Source organism: Mobula birostris, chromosome 6 (assembly GCF_030028105.1).
Source record: "Mobula birostris isolate sMobBir1 chromosome 6, sMobBir1.hap1, whole genome shotgun sequence".
In the NCBI taxonomy this organism is placed as follows: domain Eukaryota; kingdom Metazoa; phylum Chordata; class Chondrichthyes; order Myliobatiformes; family Myliobatidae; genus Mobula; species Mobula birostris.
In genome coordinates, this window is record NC_092375.1 from 70,617,973 (window position 1) to 70,637,523 (window position 19,551).

Here is a 19,551-nt window from a genome sequence, read left to right on the forward strand (position 1 = left end):
CCAAGAGTCTTGCCATTGATACTATATTCTGCCATCATATTTGACTGACCAAAATGAACCACTTCACACTTATCTGGGTTGAACTCCATCTGTCACTTCTCAGCCCAGTTTTGCATCCTATCAATGTCCCGCTGCAACCTCTAACAGCCCTCCACACTATCCACAACACCCCCAACCTTTGTGTCATCAGTAAACTTACTAACCCATCCCTCCACTTCCTCATCCAGGTCATTTATAAAAATCATGAAGAGCAAGGGTCCCAGAACAGATCCCTGAGGCACACCACTCCATGCAGAATATGACCTGTCTACAACCAATCTTTGCTTTCTGTGGGCAAGCTAGCTCTGGATCCACAAAGCAATGTCCCTTGGATCCCATGCCTCCTTACTTTCGCAATAAGCCTTGCATGGGGTACCTTATCAAATGCCTTGCTGAAATCTATATACACTACATCTACCACTCTTCCTTCATCCATGTGTTTAGTCACATCCTCAAAAAATCCAATCAGGCTCATAAGGCACAATCTGCCTTTGACAAAGCTATGCTGACTATTCCTAATCATATTATGCCTCTCCAAATGTTCAAAAATCCTGCCTCTCAGGCTCTTCATTAACTTACCAACCACTGAATTAAGACTCACTGGTCTATAATTTCCTGGGCTATCTCTACTCCGTTTCTTGAATAAGGGAACAACATCTGCAACCCTCCAATCTGGAACCTCTCCTGTCCCCATTGATGATGCAAATATCATTGCCAGAGGCTCAGCAATCTCCTCGGCAATAGCGCTCCACCTCCAAGGAACATATCCTCAATGTTAAGTGGGGTATGAGTGTATTGTAAAGATGTTGATGTTAAAAAGCTTGAAACAAAGACAGTGGGATATGGACCACTCATGTCGGTTAAGGCTAAGTATTGAATACAATTCAGAGGGGAGGCTTGATTAATTAAGTCTGTGGGTGTGAAGCAATGTTTATGAAAAAAACAATGTACGACAAGAATTAAATTTTATTGATTGCAATTTCCTGAGACAAAGCTTACAACATTGAAATTCAGCACGTCATATGAAACAAATCACTTAATAAAGGTATCTCAAAGTTGTTGATCCTCAGTGAATGGAAAAAGCTAACAGATCTGATCAATACCCATCTTCATTTTACATGTAAATGAGTGGAACTGCGAAGCATTCTCCATTAAAATTGAACCTAATTAAAACCTGCATATTCTCCCAACTCATTTTACATGTAAAAGGATACATCAATGAATGTTTCAAAGTTACTCAGATTAAAGGATGCTGAAATTTATTTTGCTATTAAAAGGAATCAATTTTATTCTCCCAAAGTATCACTGCTTACTTTTAAAAAAAATCAATGTTTAATATGTAGGAAAATACATGGTAATCTTAGTGGTTTAGAAAGACTAATTTACAGATCATACAGATAACATTTTTGGTGCTTGTCACAGTCAATGTTTTCATTTGATAAATGTTGCATAGATTCCATTTTTTCTTCCCTCAGAAACAAAAGTAGACCATTCTGGTACAGATGAAAGTGATCAATAACTCATTTAATCAGCAAAAATTAAAAGATCCTCTCATAGAACAGGAGGTAGGCCTGCGCATTCATTACTTCAGACTCTGGCACTGCTTTCACATGGGTATCACTTACGTGGAACCACCTTCCCCTTGGTGCCTCTGCATTGATAACTATTTAAAAAATAAACAAGTTAGTAAAATATTAATACTAATTGCATAATACTACAGTATTTATTATTGCTGTCCACAGCTCCAGATACCTGGGTTTGATCCTGACCTAAAATCTGTCTAGGTGGAGTTTATATTTTCTTCCTGTAACTGAATGGGTTTTTAAGAGGACCCTGTATTTTCTTTCCACATAAAGGCATGTTCCTAAATTATGAATGGCAAAGTAATCTAAGGACACGAGAGAAATTGTACAAGGAACCATAAGGGGAATGGAACTGGTTAACACAAGGTAGACAGACTGAATGGCCTGTATTGTGATGCAAGTTCTAAATTACTCAGTTGAATTATGTGCTCTCACCCCAGCACCAAAGTCATGTTAGTTGCAAATAGGATTTATCATGGAGCAAAAAATGAGTAACTGGGGAAACTGCTGGTCAGGCAGCGTCTGTAGAGGGCAACAGTTAACAGTTACAAGATACAGGGGAGGCTAAATTCAAAAGAGGAACAGTATCTCAGTATGTCTGGGTAGTTTAAGAATTGAAAGCATAAACATCTCCTTTCAGATAAGCATTTGCCACTTGTAAGTAGTCTCAATTCCAAAATTTCCTCGAAAAGCTTGTAAAGTCAAATGACAATGGATTAATTCCAAGCTTATGAAAATATATACTAATTGTTTCCATACATTAATACACAATCATGCATAAATTTCAAATGATAAGAAGCATATGTTACTTTGGTAAGTAATAGCCCTTCTACACTTACTTTAATTAACCCAATTTTAATCATTGCTCTATTACCATGGATTTGGAGGTAACATCACTTACTTGGCACTTTACGTCGACTGAGCGCATATTCAGAAAGGTGTTTTCTGGGAGCTCGCACCTTGACATAAGCCGTATAATGCCCAGATCTCATCGTGCCACTGTGTTCCACAACTCCATAGAGACTGTATGATATATTTGTATAGCCTTCAACATTCTGTAATGAAATAGTTAACTCAAGTGTTAATGTGCAACAATTGCTAACATCTGCACTACAACTATCAGCCTTATTGCTAGGAATTACTAAACAGGTACGCAGTTTTAACCATGACTAACAGAATATTGAGAATTTATATGTAATGAGTTAAGGACTAGCTATCAATCAAGCTAAGTCTCACAGTAGGCAGTTTAGAAGGGAGAAAATTTGTTACTGGAAATTGTGGGGAGCCAAGAAAGCTTTCAAAACAAAAAAAAATGGTCTATGATAAATTGCAACTTTAAGTTAGCCTCATTTGAAATTTCAATAATTCTAAATCTGTCACCCCTCGAAGCTGAAAATTATTTTTTAATACTTAAATTCTCTTGTATTGAAACTAGTGATTTATATTAAAAATAAACAGAACATCACTAATATGACAATGCAAAAATACCATATGATATTAATGTTCTCAGCCTTGGCATCAGTTACCTTTAGGAAAAGTGGAGAAAAACTGATCAAGTATAAAAGGTTCTGATTTGGATTAATAAAACTTGTGACATCAGTGCTGTTGAATGATTGGTGAAAGCGTGAACACCAGTTGAGTGTTCAATTTTTTTTGGTTTAACATACCTTGCAGCTCACTGCACAGAATGGAGTAAGATCAAGAACTTCTGGAAAATGGATATGCTTGTTTATTTTACGAAGATTGAACCCCAGCTGAAAAACAAGAATGGTGCAGACCTCAGTTATTAAAAGCATATTGGTTTGTCAGTGATTGGTTAAGCAACAATCTACATTAAGCCTCAGGAGGGTTGAAAGAAAGCATAGGTTGCTCTGGTAGACAAGGTTACGGAGAATCTATGCAAATGTTAAGAACAAAGGATAGCAAGGGACAAAATTGGTTCACTTGAAGATCAGCACGGTTACTTATGCATGGAGCTGAAAGAGATGGGGGAGATCTTAAATGAATTTGTTGCATTTGTATTTACTCAGAAGATGGACAGTCTATAGAAGTGAGGCAAAACAGTAAGGTCATTGACCGTATCCAGATTACAGAAAAGGAGGTGCTTGATGTCTAGAGGCAAATTAGGGCGGGTAAGTCCTCAGAACCTGATACGGTGTCCCCTCGCATCTTGCAGGAGGCTACTGTAGAGATTGCAGGGGCCCTGGCACAGGTATTTGAAACATCCTTAGCTGTAGGTGAAATGTTCAAGGACTAGAGGAAAGCTAATGTTCTGTTGTTCAAAAAGGCTCCAAGAATAAACAGGTAAATTATAGGGTGATGAGCCTGATTTCAGTAGTAGGTAAAGTATTCCAGGAACAGAATAAATAAGATTTGGATATATAGGGCCTGATTAGAGATAGTCAACATATCGTTGTGTGTGTTGGGTCATATCTAACCACTGAGGTTACCAAGAAAGTCTATGGAGGAAGGGCAAGGCATGTTGTGTATATGGAGTTTAAGAAGGCCTTTGAGAAAACTCTGTATGGGAGTCTGGATTCAACATTAGCTTAAGCAGGAGAAGCCAGAGAGTGGTAGTAGATGGTTGCCTCTCTGACCAGAGGCCTGTGACTAGTGATATGCCAGAGGGATCAGTGCTGGGTCAGTTGTCGTTTGTTAACTATATCAATGATTTGGATGACTGGGTAAACTGGATCAGCAAATTTGATTATTGGTGTAGTGGACAGCAACGAAAGGTATCAAAGCTGGCAGTGGGATCTGAACCAGCATGACTTACACAGTGAACTGTAGGGCACTGAGGAGTGAGGTAGAACGGGGGATCTAGGAATACAGGTACATAATTCCTTGAAAGTGACATCAGAGGTAGATCAGCAGAAAAATAGTTTGGCATAGGCTAGATTTGCTAAAGAGCTTATTTCTGTATTGTACTGCTCTATGGCTAAGTTATTCAATATCTAGGTGAGGTGTGAAAAATTCTATCAGGCAATTGCATCTAAAGAGGTTTGTTCAAAACTGGTTAAACCACTTGCATCTTTCATACCCTTAAGCCTCTAATTTCTGGACTGTTAGGCAATACTATTGACATGGGAGTCACTAATGTCACAAGTGCAAATTAATTGTAGGAAAATTCAGGATTGTGGATGAATCGGTTCCACTCCATTTGGAGGTGGCTAATGCAGGAACTGCAACTCTTCCACAGATCTCATCACAAGGTGCAACTCAGACTAAGTATCTGATTCTAAATAATGTGGTGCTATAATGTAGCTGTGGAAGCAAGCCTTCATTGGTTCCCTTACCTTCCCAGGAACTTGGAGGATTTTATGAAGGCAATGCTGATGTTTTTTTAAATTGTTCTGAAGTCCCTTTTGTAGGGAGATCAGGTGCAAGGAGCATGCAGGAGGGCAGGAATCACTGCTGTCAAGCCAAGGCTGCATTTAAGCGTTTTCATTACTGATGTCTGCCTTCACGAGGGCATGACTCCCGAGGTATGGGAAATGGCCGACATTTTCACTATAAACATTTATTGTTTGAATGCAGTGAGGTACAGGTTTGCAGATGTTTAGTGCAAGGACCATTCAGTTGTATACCTTAGTGAACTAGTTGATGAGGTTTCAGAGTTCTCTCTCTGAATGTGTGCAAACTGAACTGTTGTCCTTATACTGCAGTTCAACCACTGAGATTTGACTGACCTTAGCTCTGATGATGCAGACTGCAGATTATACAATTTCCTATTAGTTTTGAAGATTCACTCTATTCGCAAAGCAGGTATATTGGAGCTGAAAGTATGACATGTTGGGATAGGGCAAAATGTTGACGTTGGTCTTCACTAGATTGGTTCGGACGTAGACTTGTTAGTTCGTATTGCAGTTTGCCTGCCATATGCAGCAAACACAAGTTAAGAGAGAAATTTCTGTAGTCAGCATAATTTGAGGTGGTTTCATAGTTCCAGGTTGATAAAATCAAAGGTTTTGGGAAGAATGAAGGTAGTCGTGTGAAATGGTTGGAGCTATTGTTTGCACTTCTCATGATCTTGTTACCCCAGAAAAATATTGTCCAATCTGCCTGGAGATGGTTGGAAGCCATGCTATGATATAATGAGCAGCTCCTTGGCCATGGGGAGAAAGTGGGCGATGGTCTTTCCTGTGGCAGACAGCAGGGAGATTTCCCTGCGATTATCACAGTTCCACTTCTCACCTTTCTTAAAGATGGTCACAATTACAGCATCGAGGTCAGTACTTCCCAGATGTGGACAATGATATCCCGTGAAAATGTAAACAAAACAAGATCCCAGTGGTCAGAAGGTATTTTCTAAAATAATTTTTCACTGTTGTAATAGACATTATCCACAAGTCACTTGACTTTTAAATAAAATACAATGGTGAAACACAGAACCAGGAATACCCCCAAAAAAATTACCTGATGAAACCTTTTCAAATGAAGTATAAGAATTGGGGGAAATGACGAAATAAGTATTTGTTTCTTGGCATTCCTGTACACACACTTGTCATCTGCCAACATGTTTTGAAAAAAAAATAGAAACAAGATTCAATATGCATTGCTACATTCCAATGCAAAGCAAGCAGTCTGCTAATGGATGACTACTTCAACATACAACAAGAGTTTTCTGTCAATGGTGAACATAATGAAAGCAAAAGATCAAAATACATCATCACAAAACTGAATTAGCCCCAATCTGAGTAAATAGTGTGCAAAAATATTATGACCTTTTGATTTAGCAACAGAAGCATTTTTACTAACTTGCACTTGGAATTATAAGTTTGCATATACGATTTAATAACCATGCTGTTCAAGAAGTCCTGTTAAGTGTAGGCTTTTGTGTTTCTACTGACAGAAAGTAAATCACATCCACTATCCAAGCTTTTGTTAAAACCCCATACTAACTATTCTAATGTCACCAGACTCAGCTTCCAACACCATGACCTCTTCTCCCCTATACGCAACTCTTTACACACCCATTCAAACTAATTTATACTGAATCACTGTTCACCAATACAGTACCCACAATCTGGATCCAATCCAAGTTAAGCTCATCCAACTCAACCCTCCAGGAAATTCTCTGTTCTTTTCCTCACCACTTTGATCTCCAACACATTCTATACTCCTGTCACTGGCAGGTATACCTTCAGCCATGCCTTGACACTGCTTAAAAACTTCCTTTTGACTAAGCACTTGGACACCTATTGCGAATACATCATCGTTTCTCCTGTAAGCATTATTGCTGCACCCAACTTTAAAGACTTGATACAACTAAGAATTAAATTTGAATTCTGGAACTAGCCGAAGTGATGCAATGCTAACTAATATCATACTTTTCAACAAGTTAACACCAGATACATGATAGACAACTGTAATGAAAGGCACAGATTTGAAATTGCTTTACTACCATTTGCATTGCTCTTTATTCCACGTTTGTACTGTCTTCTGGTACATTCTTCACAAAGTAGTTTATTTGCTCCAGTGAGATTTTCTATCTGAGTGAACTGCTGTAAACAAGCCTCAACAGAGCAGTCTTTTCCACTGAGCAGCTTTCTGTTTGTAGGTGTGCAAAATGCTTTCTCTGGATCCAAGAACAACGTCCGTCCATTTTTAATGGAAGAGAGTTGATCATTTGGAGTTCCAGAATCACTCTCACACTCCACTTGGTTTGAAGTTATTTCATCATGATTTGTCGCGGACTCATCGAGATTCAGTTTATTCATAGTATTGATAACCGTTTCTTCATCTTCACTGGATGCACTAACTAGGTCCTCTGAAATTCTGTTTGACTCTAATGTATCTGAAGTGTCAGAGTCCTTGGAATTATGGGAATCAGAGTACCTTTCTTTTTGTTCAGTTTCAGCAGATTTGCTGTCCTCTTCAACATCTAGATTTTCTTGGCTCACTTCTTGACCATTAACTGCCATAGTTTCTTTTGCTGTGGTCCCAAGACAATGGTCAGTTGATAAGCTGTTACATTTATCTGGTTCTGGAGAGGCCTCTGCTTCAATGCCATTTGAGTCTACGTCCTCACTGCCTTCTGCAGAGGCATCATGTTTTCCTCTCTGATCTTCATCCAAAGAACATTTGACAGCGGAATCCTCTAAACTAAGTGTTTTCGCTTGGGATTTCTGCTGTCGGCGATGGTGCTAAAACAAAGCAAAACATAACATTTGCAGATATATTATAATGCAATTAACAAAAGAGCACATAGTAATCAAGAGGAAGGATGGAATCAGCGGACAGGGAATTGAGCATATGATAATGACCGAAGGAAATATCTTAGGCCGTTTCTTTAGTTAGATAAATTTTAAGACTATAGGTTGGTCAGGCACTGTGATGAGTTAAAGCCAAGATGAAAAAACTGAGCTAGATGTAAACATCATGGACGTGGGAACCAGCTGTGTTTTTGTATGGAGCTACTGAACGCCAGCATGTAGACAAGGAACTGAAATAGGCCATAGAGTAAAAATTGGGAGGAGTGGAGGTGTTCAGTAGAGAGTGCCACTGGAATTAGCTTGGATTGTTACACAGAAACCCAGAAGAGACTGAGGCACCAAATGAACTCTAAACTTCTACGACACAAAATGACAAATAGTTTGATTACAGAAGAGGAATCTTTACTTTGGCTTGCTTTTTAGCTTGTTTCTTTGCCTTCTTTTGTTCATATTTGCTTGGGACAGTTGAAATTTCATTTCTGTCCTTAGAGATAAAATTTCCATTATAATGACCAAGATTTTCATCTTCATCATTCTCAGTAGTGTTTCTTCCACCCTTTCCCTGGGATTTCTTCTTGTCACCCTGCAATAGAGCACCACAATTAAGTGTACTAATTAATTGTGCATTCACTGCTCTGCAGATGGAGGTCAAACAAACATGGGAAACAAACAAATAACCATTAAACAATATCAAACACTTTTAAGTTTTGCACAACTTTGCTATAAGAGATTTAATGACTCAGCCTCATACAATGATACCTTACAAGGACAAAAATATTAGTACCAAATATTTCAAAATAATCATAATAATTACTAACTCCTTCCCAGTGCCAAAATCTTTAGATTCCTTCAGATAAAGTTGTGAACTGGCAGTAAAAATATTCAATATTCTGATTGGCAATGACCTAATGTGAATTATGGAGTTGATTGGGTCAAGTGAACACACTTGAAGTGCGTAATAGAATCTGGAAATGGAATTTTTAAAATATAAGGTGTTAGACCATTCGTTAGCAATGCCAAGAAGTTTTTTCTTCATCCAGTACACGAAAGAAAACAGGTGCAGGTTGTTTTTGTTAAGGAAGTCATATAGAACCAAGATCAGAAACTGATTATAATGCAAATAAACTAATTTGAATGAATGGCTCAAGAGAGATTTAAGTAGCCACTCTTGTTCTCATTGACTGTAGACATTTCCACAGCCAATTCCAATGATTGTCATGCCCACTTGAACAAGTTATTATACAAATGAATAATTGTCCAACTGAAGAAAATGACACCCACAAAAGAACATTTACACAGACAGTTCAGAGAGACAATTAGGGTATCTGTCCACTGACTATCTGACCATGGCTTTTAGTTTGAGGGAAAATAAGCTCAAACTCTCAGTGTTTGTTATCCACCAACCTCTGGTGAAAATTAAGATACAAGTGAAACAAAAAGTGAGGCCAATCTCACTCTATCCTCTACTACATCGTCTCTAATTATGTCATTAAAAGACATTGATAAGAAAATAAATAGCAATTATCTTTAAAATTCAGAACAAAGTAAATCAAGCAATAATGCCCACGTATAAGTAAGATATGCCTCTAATTATTAAACGTATACACATTTCCCTCACAATCAAATCAAATTTTAAAAAAGGCAATATTTTACCTGATCATCCAAAACAGGTAGTGACAAGTCTAAAAAGGTTTCTTTCACTAATGTAACCTGTAGGGTAAGTCACAAAATATTCATATTTTAAGTAATTTATTATTGATGTAAGTAAAATATTTTTACCTCTTCAACTGTTGCAATGACATTCCTTGAACAGTTGCAGTTTCTGTACATACTACTATAATTTGCACATTGTACATTCAGACAGAGATGTAACATAAGGATTTTCACTCCACATGTACGTGAAGAATATAAGAAATAAAGGCAATTCAATTCAGCTTCTGACTGTTCTTTTATTCCTAATACAATGCAAGGGTGTTTAATCACGGGGAAGACACAGCTAGGCCAACGATGCTCTTCACCCATCTATACAATGCACTCGTAACAGAGGCCACTGCAGCAAAATCAGAGGCCAAAGATTTTTCTCATCTGAAACAGCAGGACATTTAGTAACAGAGTATAGAACATTACATCATAGTACAGACCCTTCAACCTATGATGTTGTGCTGACTTTTTAAACTTACTCCAAGATCAATCTAACCATTTCCTCCCACAGCACCCTCCATTTCATTTTCATTCACGTGCCAATATAAAAGTTTCTTAAATGTCCCTAATGTATCTACCTCTACTACCACCTCTGGCAGTTTGTTCCATCCACTTACCACTGTATTCAAAAATCCAACCTCTAAAATTTCCCCTATACTTTTCTCCAGTCAGCTTAAAATCATGCCCTCTCATATGTTATTTCCGCCCTGTGGAAGAGAAGCGAGCTGTCTTCTCTATCTATGCCTCTTTAAACCTTGTACACCTCTATCAAGTCACCTCTCATCTTCCTTCACTCCAAAGAGAAAAGCCTAGCTCACTCAACCTTTCTTTATAAAACATACTCCCTAATCCAGGCAGCATCCTGCTAAATCTTCTCTGTACCGTCTAAAGCTTCTACATCCTTGCTATTGTGAAGTGACCACAGAAGGGAAGCCATTACTCCAAGTGTGATCTAACCATTTTAATAGAGCTGCAACATTACCTCAGTCCCCTGACTAATAAAGGTCATCAACGTACCATAAGCCTTCTTAATCACCCCACCAATTGGACATGGATCTATTCCTCCACACTGCTAAAGAATCACGTCATTAACCTTGTACTAACTAGCTCAAACTCTTAAGTAATTTGTATATAATACTACCAATTTCTTTGATTTTAATTAATCATAATAATTACATCTTGGTACACAAAACATTTTGTATGTGCATATCCTCAAGAACACTTAACCCCATATCTTTAAAAACAGTACACATTCTCAATTGTTCTTCAAAACATCTGAAGAATGTGACTGACTCATTTCAAAAATAGGAAGCTGATAAAGTGGCTTAGAGCAATCCTTGCAGTAGATCGGCGCAGAAAGTGTATCCTAATTGACCTCTGTGTTTCAGCTACATTGATACAAGAGATATTTTACTGTCCAAGGTTACCAATGCTTTCAAATGATAATTAATTTTCAAATGATAATTAAGGTGATTTTCAGTCATTAGAGATTTAGTATATTGACATTGCAAATACTATGTCCAATTTGTAGCAGCGATCCACAGTAAAAAAAGAGAGTACCTGAAAGGTAAATTTCTTTAAATCTTTATTGTTTTTATCATGCAAATTGGAGACCTAACCATGCATTAATTGTTTTTCAGCACTTATGTACTGCAGTTGTACAAGGCCTTGGTGAGACCACACCTGGAGTATTGTGTGCAGTTTTGGTCCCCTAATCTGAGGAAAGACATCCTTGCCATAGAGGGAGTACAAAGAAGGTTCACCAGATTGATTCCTGGGATGGCAGGACTTTCATATGAAGAAAGACTGGATGAACTGGGCTTGTACTCGTTGGAATTTAGAAGATTGAGGGGGGATCTGATTGAAACGTATAAAATCCTAAAGGGATTGGACAGGCTAGATGCAGGAAGATTGCTCCCGATGTTGGGGAAGTCCAGAACAAGGGGTCACAGTTTGAGGATAAAGGGGAAGCCTTTTAGGACCGAGATTAGGAAAAACTTCTTCACTCAGAGAGTGGTGAATCTGTGGAATTCTCTGCCACAGGAAGCAGTTGAGGCCAGTACATTGGCTATATTTAAGAGGGAGTTAGATATGGCCCTTGTGGCTACGGGGATCAGGGGGTATGGAGGGAAGGCTGGGGCGGGGTTCTGAGTTGGATGATCAGCCATGATCATAATAAATGACGGTGCAGGCTCGAAGGGCCGAATGGTCTACTCCTGCACCTATTTTCTATGTTTCTATGTTTCTAAAACAAAGCATCTTGGGTTTCAGAAATGGGATTATAAATAGTTTCATTTTATAAAAGCCCCATGGAGAATACTGATATGGTGGCATTAAGTACATGAAACTGTTTTTTATTTACTTAACAAAAAATAGTGATGTTATGGGCACACCCTATATACGGTCTAAACCAAAGGACCTTGTAGTATTACTTCTAATAAAATAATGTCACACAAGGAGAAAAACGTTCATTACTGTTAAATTACCAGTTACATGCTCGATGCAGATCACAACCTCTGTTAATTTGTTATTCAGTTTACATACTGCAGTAGTTTTGCAAGATCTATCATCAAGACTAGACAAGCATTGGTTTAAAATTTCTCGCTCTGTTTAACAGGGACTTGGTCACTGCATGACTAGTACTGCTGCAACTCCCACAAAGAATGCAAGTTTAGAGAAAAAGAAACCCATTCAGATTCTAGGGATCCACGAGGGAGGTCAGGATACGACCCTGTTGCAACAGTCCCAATATCTCATAACTTGCTCAGTATCAAGGCTCAATGCAGAGGGTACTGTGGATACAAGGCACTATCAAGTTGCTTCTCATTACGTGAACACCTTCAGGAGGGAAGAAAAAAAAATCAGCCATGCAAACTTATGGCAAACAAAAATTATGAAGGACATCAATGTACAGAAAGCATGTTTTTAAGTTCACACAATATCTGTAAAAGTTTATCTTATCTATCATGTAATCAACCTTACCACTTTACACTCCTCACACATGATTGTATTTGTCAAAGTCCCACCAAAAACCTGGTCAACAAAATTCAGCATGGAAGCCTCATTTTCATATACTGAAAAGGGGAAAAATGATTTTTTATATGAGAAAGCATGAATTATTACCTTATGAATAACATTATTATAGAGTTTCCTTCTTACTCAGTTTTACAAAAAATATGTCTTTGACACAATGATGCTCTGAATTATAAACATAACATGCAAAGCTAGTACAACATGTTATTTGTCGTTACAGTGCTAAACCAGAGAGATTAAAGGATATCAAATGGTACTGGCTATGATTACCAAATATTCAGATACAACAGTCCTTTATACAAGTTCCTGATAGTTTTTGCATATTTGCTTAAATTTGAACAAATGGCTGCTTCTGGGTACTGCAGCAAGTCACAAGCAGGAAATGTACTCCTTTAAAAGAGTTACTATAATACTTTTGCTTTTAGGTCTTCAAATCTGTGCATCCAATTAGATTCATTTAATGCCTCAGTATCCATTCTTCTTGTGTGGAACAAAACGGAGTCATAATCTACTAAATCAAGTTCAGCCCATCTTTGCTCCTAATCGGAGTCATACAGGCCTTTTGGCACACCAAATCCATGCCAACTATCTAGCATCCATTTATACTAATCCCATTTCATTTCCACCAAATTCTTATCAACTTTCTTCAAATTTACCAACCAATATCTGTGGAACTTATACTTAGTGGTTAATTAACCCATATATCTTTGGGATGTGAGCAGAAACTGCAATACTTGGGGAAACTATGCGATAACAGAGAGCACATGCATACTATGCGGACAGCTTCCAACATCAGGATTGAACCCAGGTCACTAGCACTATGAGGCAGCCACTTTACTCTGATGACATCTGAAACACAGGTTGGTTCACCCCCTCCTCCACTTCCCATCATTGGGCATTAAGGCAAACACAGCATCTCTACCACAAATTCAAACACATCAGTAATCCTTTGATTTATGTAGTTCAATGGCACATCAGCCAGCACATGTAGACAATGAGCCACTAGGAAAGTTCCAATAATAGTTACATGTAATAATATGGCATTACCTTTCCTGATTTTCCTGGATTCTTCATCTTCCCTCTTCTCTGAAGGATAATTTAAGGCTTTTAAAATGGCAGCACCAAATCGCTGAGATACGAAATGAAATTAAAAGATAATTTCAAAAAATAATTTCTTTAGCACTAGAGTATAAATATGGTGGCTTCAATTATACAAGCAAAAATGAAAAGCAAGCAATTCCATCCAATGCTCCAATCTCCTTAATCTCAACTATTTAACAACCTCCATACAGATACAAAAATCTCGATTATACTTGCAAAACACAGAACTCTAAATTCCACAATGTACTTACTTCTTAGTTGCACTTAATAAATAAAATACAAGGCAATGAATAAAGAATGAATGCCAATAACTAAATTCTATGTGGCAAAACTTCAAAGCATTTTACATTTATTTAATTCTAAAATATCAATCAAGTCAGCTAAAATCTGTTTACATTTTTTCCAATCCATCAAGCGCTCTGTAAAAACAACAAAGCTTGATTAATGACCCACATAAATATAACTGTTTTCACTGTCAAATCTAAGAATAAAAGACACTGAGTATTCATTTCAACAAGATCATTAATAAATCAATAATCTGGGTTTGCTGCCAGAATCGAAGGGGAGAAATATCATTTTCAACTCAGCTTCTTTACCATGGAAAGCTTTTGACTTTGGGCAACAAGATTAATTGAAGCCTATTGTGAAAGCAGGTGAATGCAGCAATACAACCACAGTCAGTATTTGGATTTAAATTCTAGGTTACTCAACAGATTACAGCTGCAGCTAAGAACAAGCTTAGAACAAAAGAAAAAGCAAAAAGTACAAGATAGCTAGGATCAAGCATTTTGCTTTACAGTTGCAGATCATTGACAGTGGGGGAGTTTTATAATGTTGTTACTTCAAGTTAAGGGTACTCTCCTCGAAGTCTACGGAACAGTGCTGTTAGTTTTAATAAAGCACCGCTGGACTAAAAGTTATATTTCTACATCATACTTTTCCTGAATTAGTGACATTCTTAGTTAAAGTTAAATCAATGCTTATCTGCATTATTCATAATACCCTCCACTCTGTTACTCAATCTTGTTTATTGAAATTTATATCTTTTGCATCAATATCAGATGTCTTCACCGAACATCAGACCATCCTTAAATGCCTATATTGATGTGTATTCAGTTAAGTGAATGCATTTTGAATTATCTAAATCAATTTTAACTAAATAAGATCTGACCATCCACAAATGAAAGTGGAAAATTCATATTAAATTTACTTAGGTGGACGATGACAAAAAGGTTTAATTTTTGTAAACAACCCTGCCGTGATCTACAAATTCAATTTCATCCACAATTAAATTGGTGCACTCAATCATGGACTAACTTCAATGACCTCAGCATCGGAAGCTATGCAACATGTACATTTTTAGAAAGTTTTTCTTTAAATTACAGCCACATATCAGTTTTAATGTTGCCAGATCCCAGATTTTTCTTTCATGAACTACACTGGCGTACTCCGTAACAGGGGTTCACAAACTTGGATCCATTGACCCCTTAGTTAATGGTAGGGGTCCATGGCATAAAGAAGGTTGGGAACTCCTACTCTATAGTGTGCTTGTATGTTGCAAGTAATTATACAGATTTCTGAAGGTATTGAAATGAAATGATTCTGATATTGAGACAGTAAAGCAAATGAATTCCTTTTTCTGAAATCACAGCCCACAAAATTTACAAAAGTGTATGTACATGGAAGTGGATTGCCTGCAATACAAAGGTGGGATTGGTAGAGCTTAGAAACTGCACAAAACCAGATCTGCACGTTGGACTGCTCCAAGGGAACTCGTAAATTAAGTCTATATACATATACAACTCTGCTTATAAAATAATTACTTTGTGAAACTACAGGAAATCGTGTTTGATATTTGAGAACGGATGCATCAGGGAGGAAGAGAGTTACCTGGATACTGTTTCAGGAGACAGTCACACCCATTATATTAACTACTTCAAATTCGGTCTATGGCTGGGGACAAGGCGGCGTAACTGCGAGTGAGGCAGGTAGGAAGATTCGATAGTTAGTGCTGGAGGAACCTCAGCCCAACACGCCTGAGTTTGCTGCTCCCTGTGAGGATGAGCATGGGGGTTACAGGAAGGATGAGAAACTGAACCATGGCACCATGGATCAGTGAGCCATTCAAGGGGGTGGGGGAAAGAGAAGAGAAATGTAGTTATAGTTAGGGATAGTATAGTCAGTAGAGTAGACACAATCCTCTGTTGTAAGAATAGAGAGTCCCAAGGGCTGTGCTGTCCGCATGGCGCCAGAGACTGGGACGTCTTGTCAGATCTGCACAGGAATTCAGAGAGGGAGGACAAAGAATCATTGTTGGAGTCCATGTGGGTACCAACCATAAAGGAAGAAAATAGGATCTGCTGAGGAAAATAGGATCTGCTGAGGAAATCTGAGCTGCGAGGGACTAAATTACAACATAGAACCAAAAAGGTAGTCATCACTGGATAGTTGCAGGCTCCATGTGCAAATTGGCAAAGGGTTAATAAGATCCGAAAGTTAAATGCATGGCTCAAAGACTAGTGTGAAAGGAGCTGATCTGAATTTGTGGACATTGGTATCAGCATTGGGGAAGGAGGGAACTGCTACAATGGGACGGACTCCACTTGAACCATGATGGAACCAAGATTCTGGTGAATCGCATACCTAGGGCTGTGGATAGGGCTTTAAGATAAATTGAATTGCTTGGATTCAACACCTAGGAAAAATATGGGTAAAGTGAAAGGGAAGGAGCATGCAGAAGAGGTTGAGAATAAAGTAACAAAGTTTAGAAGGGGCTAAGAATTGAACTTCAGGCAACATAGAGACAATAGAAAAGAAACATGGGGAATACAGGACTGAAAGCAGGTAGTGTATGAAATAAGGCAGATGATCTTGAAGTGTAGTTAGAAATTGGCAGGTATGACATTGTGGGAATCACTGAGTTAAGGTTACCAGATCTAGGAGCTTAACATCCAATGATACACATCCTATCAAAAAGACAGGAAGGTGGTGAAAGGGGGTGCGGTAGATTTGTTACTTAAAAAGAAAGAATTAAATCCTCAGAAAGAAGTGACATAGGACCAGAAGAAGCAGAATCCTTGTGGGTAGTTAAGAAATTGCAAAGATAAAAAGGCCCTGACAGAAGTTTGTTTACTTACAGTGCCAGACTGACCCTTCTGGCCCTTTGAGCTGCACCACTCAGCAAGTTAACCCTAGCCTAGTCACTGGACAATTTACAGTGACCAACTAACCGGTACATCTTTGGACCGTGAGAGGAAACCCACTCACACACAGGAAGGAACGTACAAACTTGCTTCCAGAAGACACCAGATTTGAACTCCAAACTCCAACATCCCAAGCTGTAATAGCATTACACTAATCACTATACTACCATGGTGTCCCATGTAGTCCGAACAGTAGCTAGGATGTGGGGTACAAATTACAACAGGAGATAAAAAAGGACTGTAGTAAAGTAATGTTATGGTCATTAGGGACTGCAATATTGCAGGTAGATTGGAAAAATCAGGTTTGTACTGGATCCCAAGAGAAGGAATTTGAAGAATGCTTATGAAATGGCTTTTTAGAGCAGCTTATGGTAGAGCTCACTAGGGAAAAGGCAATTTGTGATTGTGTTGTGTAATGAACCAGATTTGATTAGGCAGCTTAAGGTAAAGGAACCCTTAGGAGGCAGTAATCATAATATGATAATATTATGATAGTACACCCTGCAGTTTGAGAGGGAGAAAAGGCATAAGAGAGGAGCTGGCCAAAGTTGATTGGAAGGGGAGATGAGCAGCATTGGTTGGAGTTTCTGGGATTAATTCAGATGATACATGGTCATTTCAAAGCAGCAGCATTCTAATGGCATGATGAGGTAACCATAGATGGCAACAGAAGTCAAAGAGCATAAAAACAAAAGAAGTGCATACAATAAAGCAAAAATTAGTAGGAAGCTTGAGGATTGGGATGAAATAAGCTAGGCAGTAATATAAAAGGGGATACTAAAAGATTGTTGATGTATAAGGAGTAAAAGAAAGGCAAGAGTGGACATTAAACTGCTGGGAAAGAAGCAGAAATGGGAGACAATGAAATGGCATACAAATTCAAGAAGCACTTTGCACCAGTCTTCACTGTAGAGGACACCAACAGAAATTAGGAGATGTCAGAGGGCAGAAGTGAGTGTAGTTGCTATTAGCAAGGAGAAAGTGTCTGAGAAGCTGCAAGGTCTGAAGGTAGTCAAATCACTGGGATCAGATGAACTGCATCTTAGGGCTCTGAAAGAGATTGTGGAGGGATGAGTAGATTCTGGATTGGTTACAAACGACTGGAAAAATCACAAATGTCACTCCACTCTTTAAGGGAGAGAGGCAAATGACAGGAAATCATAAGCCAATTAACCTGACTTAAGTGGTTGGGAAGATGTGCGAGTCTATTATTAAGGATGAGGTTTCGGGGAACTTGGAGGCGCATGATAAAGTTGACCAAAATCAATATGGCTTCCTTATGGGGAAATCTTGCCTGACAAATCTGACGGAATTCTTTGAGGAAAAAGCAGGCAGGATAGACAAAGGAGTCAGTGGGTATCGTGTACTTGGATTTCCAGAAGGTCTTTGACAAGCTACCGCACATGAGGCAACTAAGCAATACAAGAACCCATGATATTACAGAAAAGATACCAGCATGGATAGAAAGATTGGCTAACTGGCAGAAGGCAAAGTGTGGAAATAAAGGAAGCCTTTTCTGGTTACTTGCCTGTAACTTGTGGTGCTCCGCAGAGGTAGGAGTTTAAGTGTGCTACTTTTCATGTTATAGGTCAATAATCTGGAAGATGCATTTGATGGCTTTGTGGCCAAATTTGCAGATGTTACAAAGATAGGTGGAGGGGCAAGGAGTCTGCAGAAAGACTTGGGACAGATTAGAAGAATGTGCAAGGAAGTGGCAGATGGAATGGTAGGTCATAGACTATTTTCTAAACAGGGAGAGAATACAGAAATCAGATTTGAAAAGTGATTTGGGAGTCATAGTGCATCATGATTCTTTGAAGATTAACCTGTAGTGAGGAACGCAAATGCAATGTTAATTCATTTCCAGAGGACTAGAATATAAAAGCAAGGATGTAATGCTGAGGCTTATTAAAGCATTGGTCAGCCCGCATATAAAGTTTTGGGCTCCATATCTAAGAAAAGATACGTTGGCATTGCAGAGATTCCAGTGGAAGTTCACGAGAATGATCCCGGGAATGAAAGAGTTAATGTATAATGGCAAAACCTCAAAATAGAAGGATATCCCTTTAGAACAGAGATGAGGAGGAATTTCTTCAGCCAGACAGTGGTGAGTCTGTGGAATTCATTGCCAGAGATGGCTGGGAAGGTCAGGTCATTCAGTATATTTAAAGCAAAAGCTGATAGGGTTCTTGATTAGTAAGGATGTCAAAGGAGAAGGTAAAAAAAAATGGGATTGAGAAGGAAAGTAAGTCAGCAATGAATAGCAAAGGAGACTTAATGGCTTAATTCTGCTCCCTTGTCTTATGATATGGTCTTATATATTTCAGTACTACATTTTATCTACCTACATTCATACAAATCCACAGGATTTACTTACTTTGATCTCCTCGGTTCTCATTCCATCTAATAAATAATGAAGTAACTCCTGGCTATCTTGCTGTTGAAACCCTTTAAAGCGCACGGCCCTGAGTAAAAACAAGATTTGAAGAGGCAACATATAAAGACACAAATCTATAACAGAGAACTTATTTAACAATACAGCTCCTTGTACTTAGCCTTGAGTCATTCTATGCCTCAAAGTTCAATACTTGCCAGTTCATATCCGAAGCCTCTTAATATGATGAGGCCCTTCCTGTCCCCATAGGAAATTCCACTGCATTTTTAAAAAAAGACATT

General features: G+C 38.3%; 1 protein-coding gene across 4 annotated transcripts in view; it reads right to left on the bottom strand.

Annotated features, from left to right (window-relative positions):
- Positions 1-994: 994 nt before the first annotated feature.
- The window catches only part of usp16 (ubiquitin specific peptidase 16), a 62,117-nt gene continuing 43,560 nt past the window's right edge, over positions 995-19,551 (bottom strand). For all 4 annotated transcript variants that reach the window (XM_072260609.1, XM_072260610.1, XM_072260611.1 and 1 more), the window contains 10 exons: positions 19,253-19,340; positions 13,619-13,700; positions 12,521-12,612; positions 9,491-9,547; positions 8,244-8,420; positions 7,027-7,768; positions 6,039-6,130; positions 3,290-3,376; positions 2,524-2,677; positions 995-1,702 (listed from right to left, as the gene is read on the bottom strand). In XM_072260609.1, coding sequence (XP_072116710.1) covers positions 1,578-1,702; positions 2,524-2,677; positions 3,290-3,376; positions 6,039-6,130; positions 7,027-7,768; positions 8,244-8,420; positions 9,491-9,547; positions 12,521-12,612; positions 13,619-13,700; positions 19,253-19,340 — 1,696 coding nt within the window. In that variant the 3' untranslated portion in view covers positions 995-1,577. The remainder of the gene's footprint in view (positions 1,703-2,523; positions 2,678-3,289; positions 3,377-6,038; positions 6,131-7,026; positions 7,769-8,243; positions 8,421-9,490; positions 9,548-12,520; positions 12,613-13,618; positions 13,701-19,252; positions 19,341-19,551) is intronic.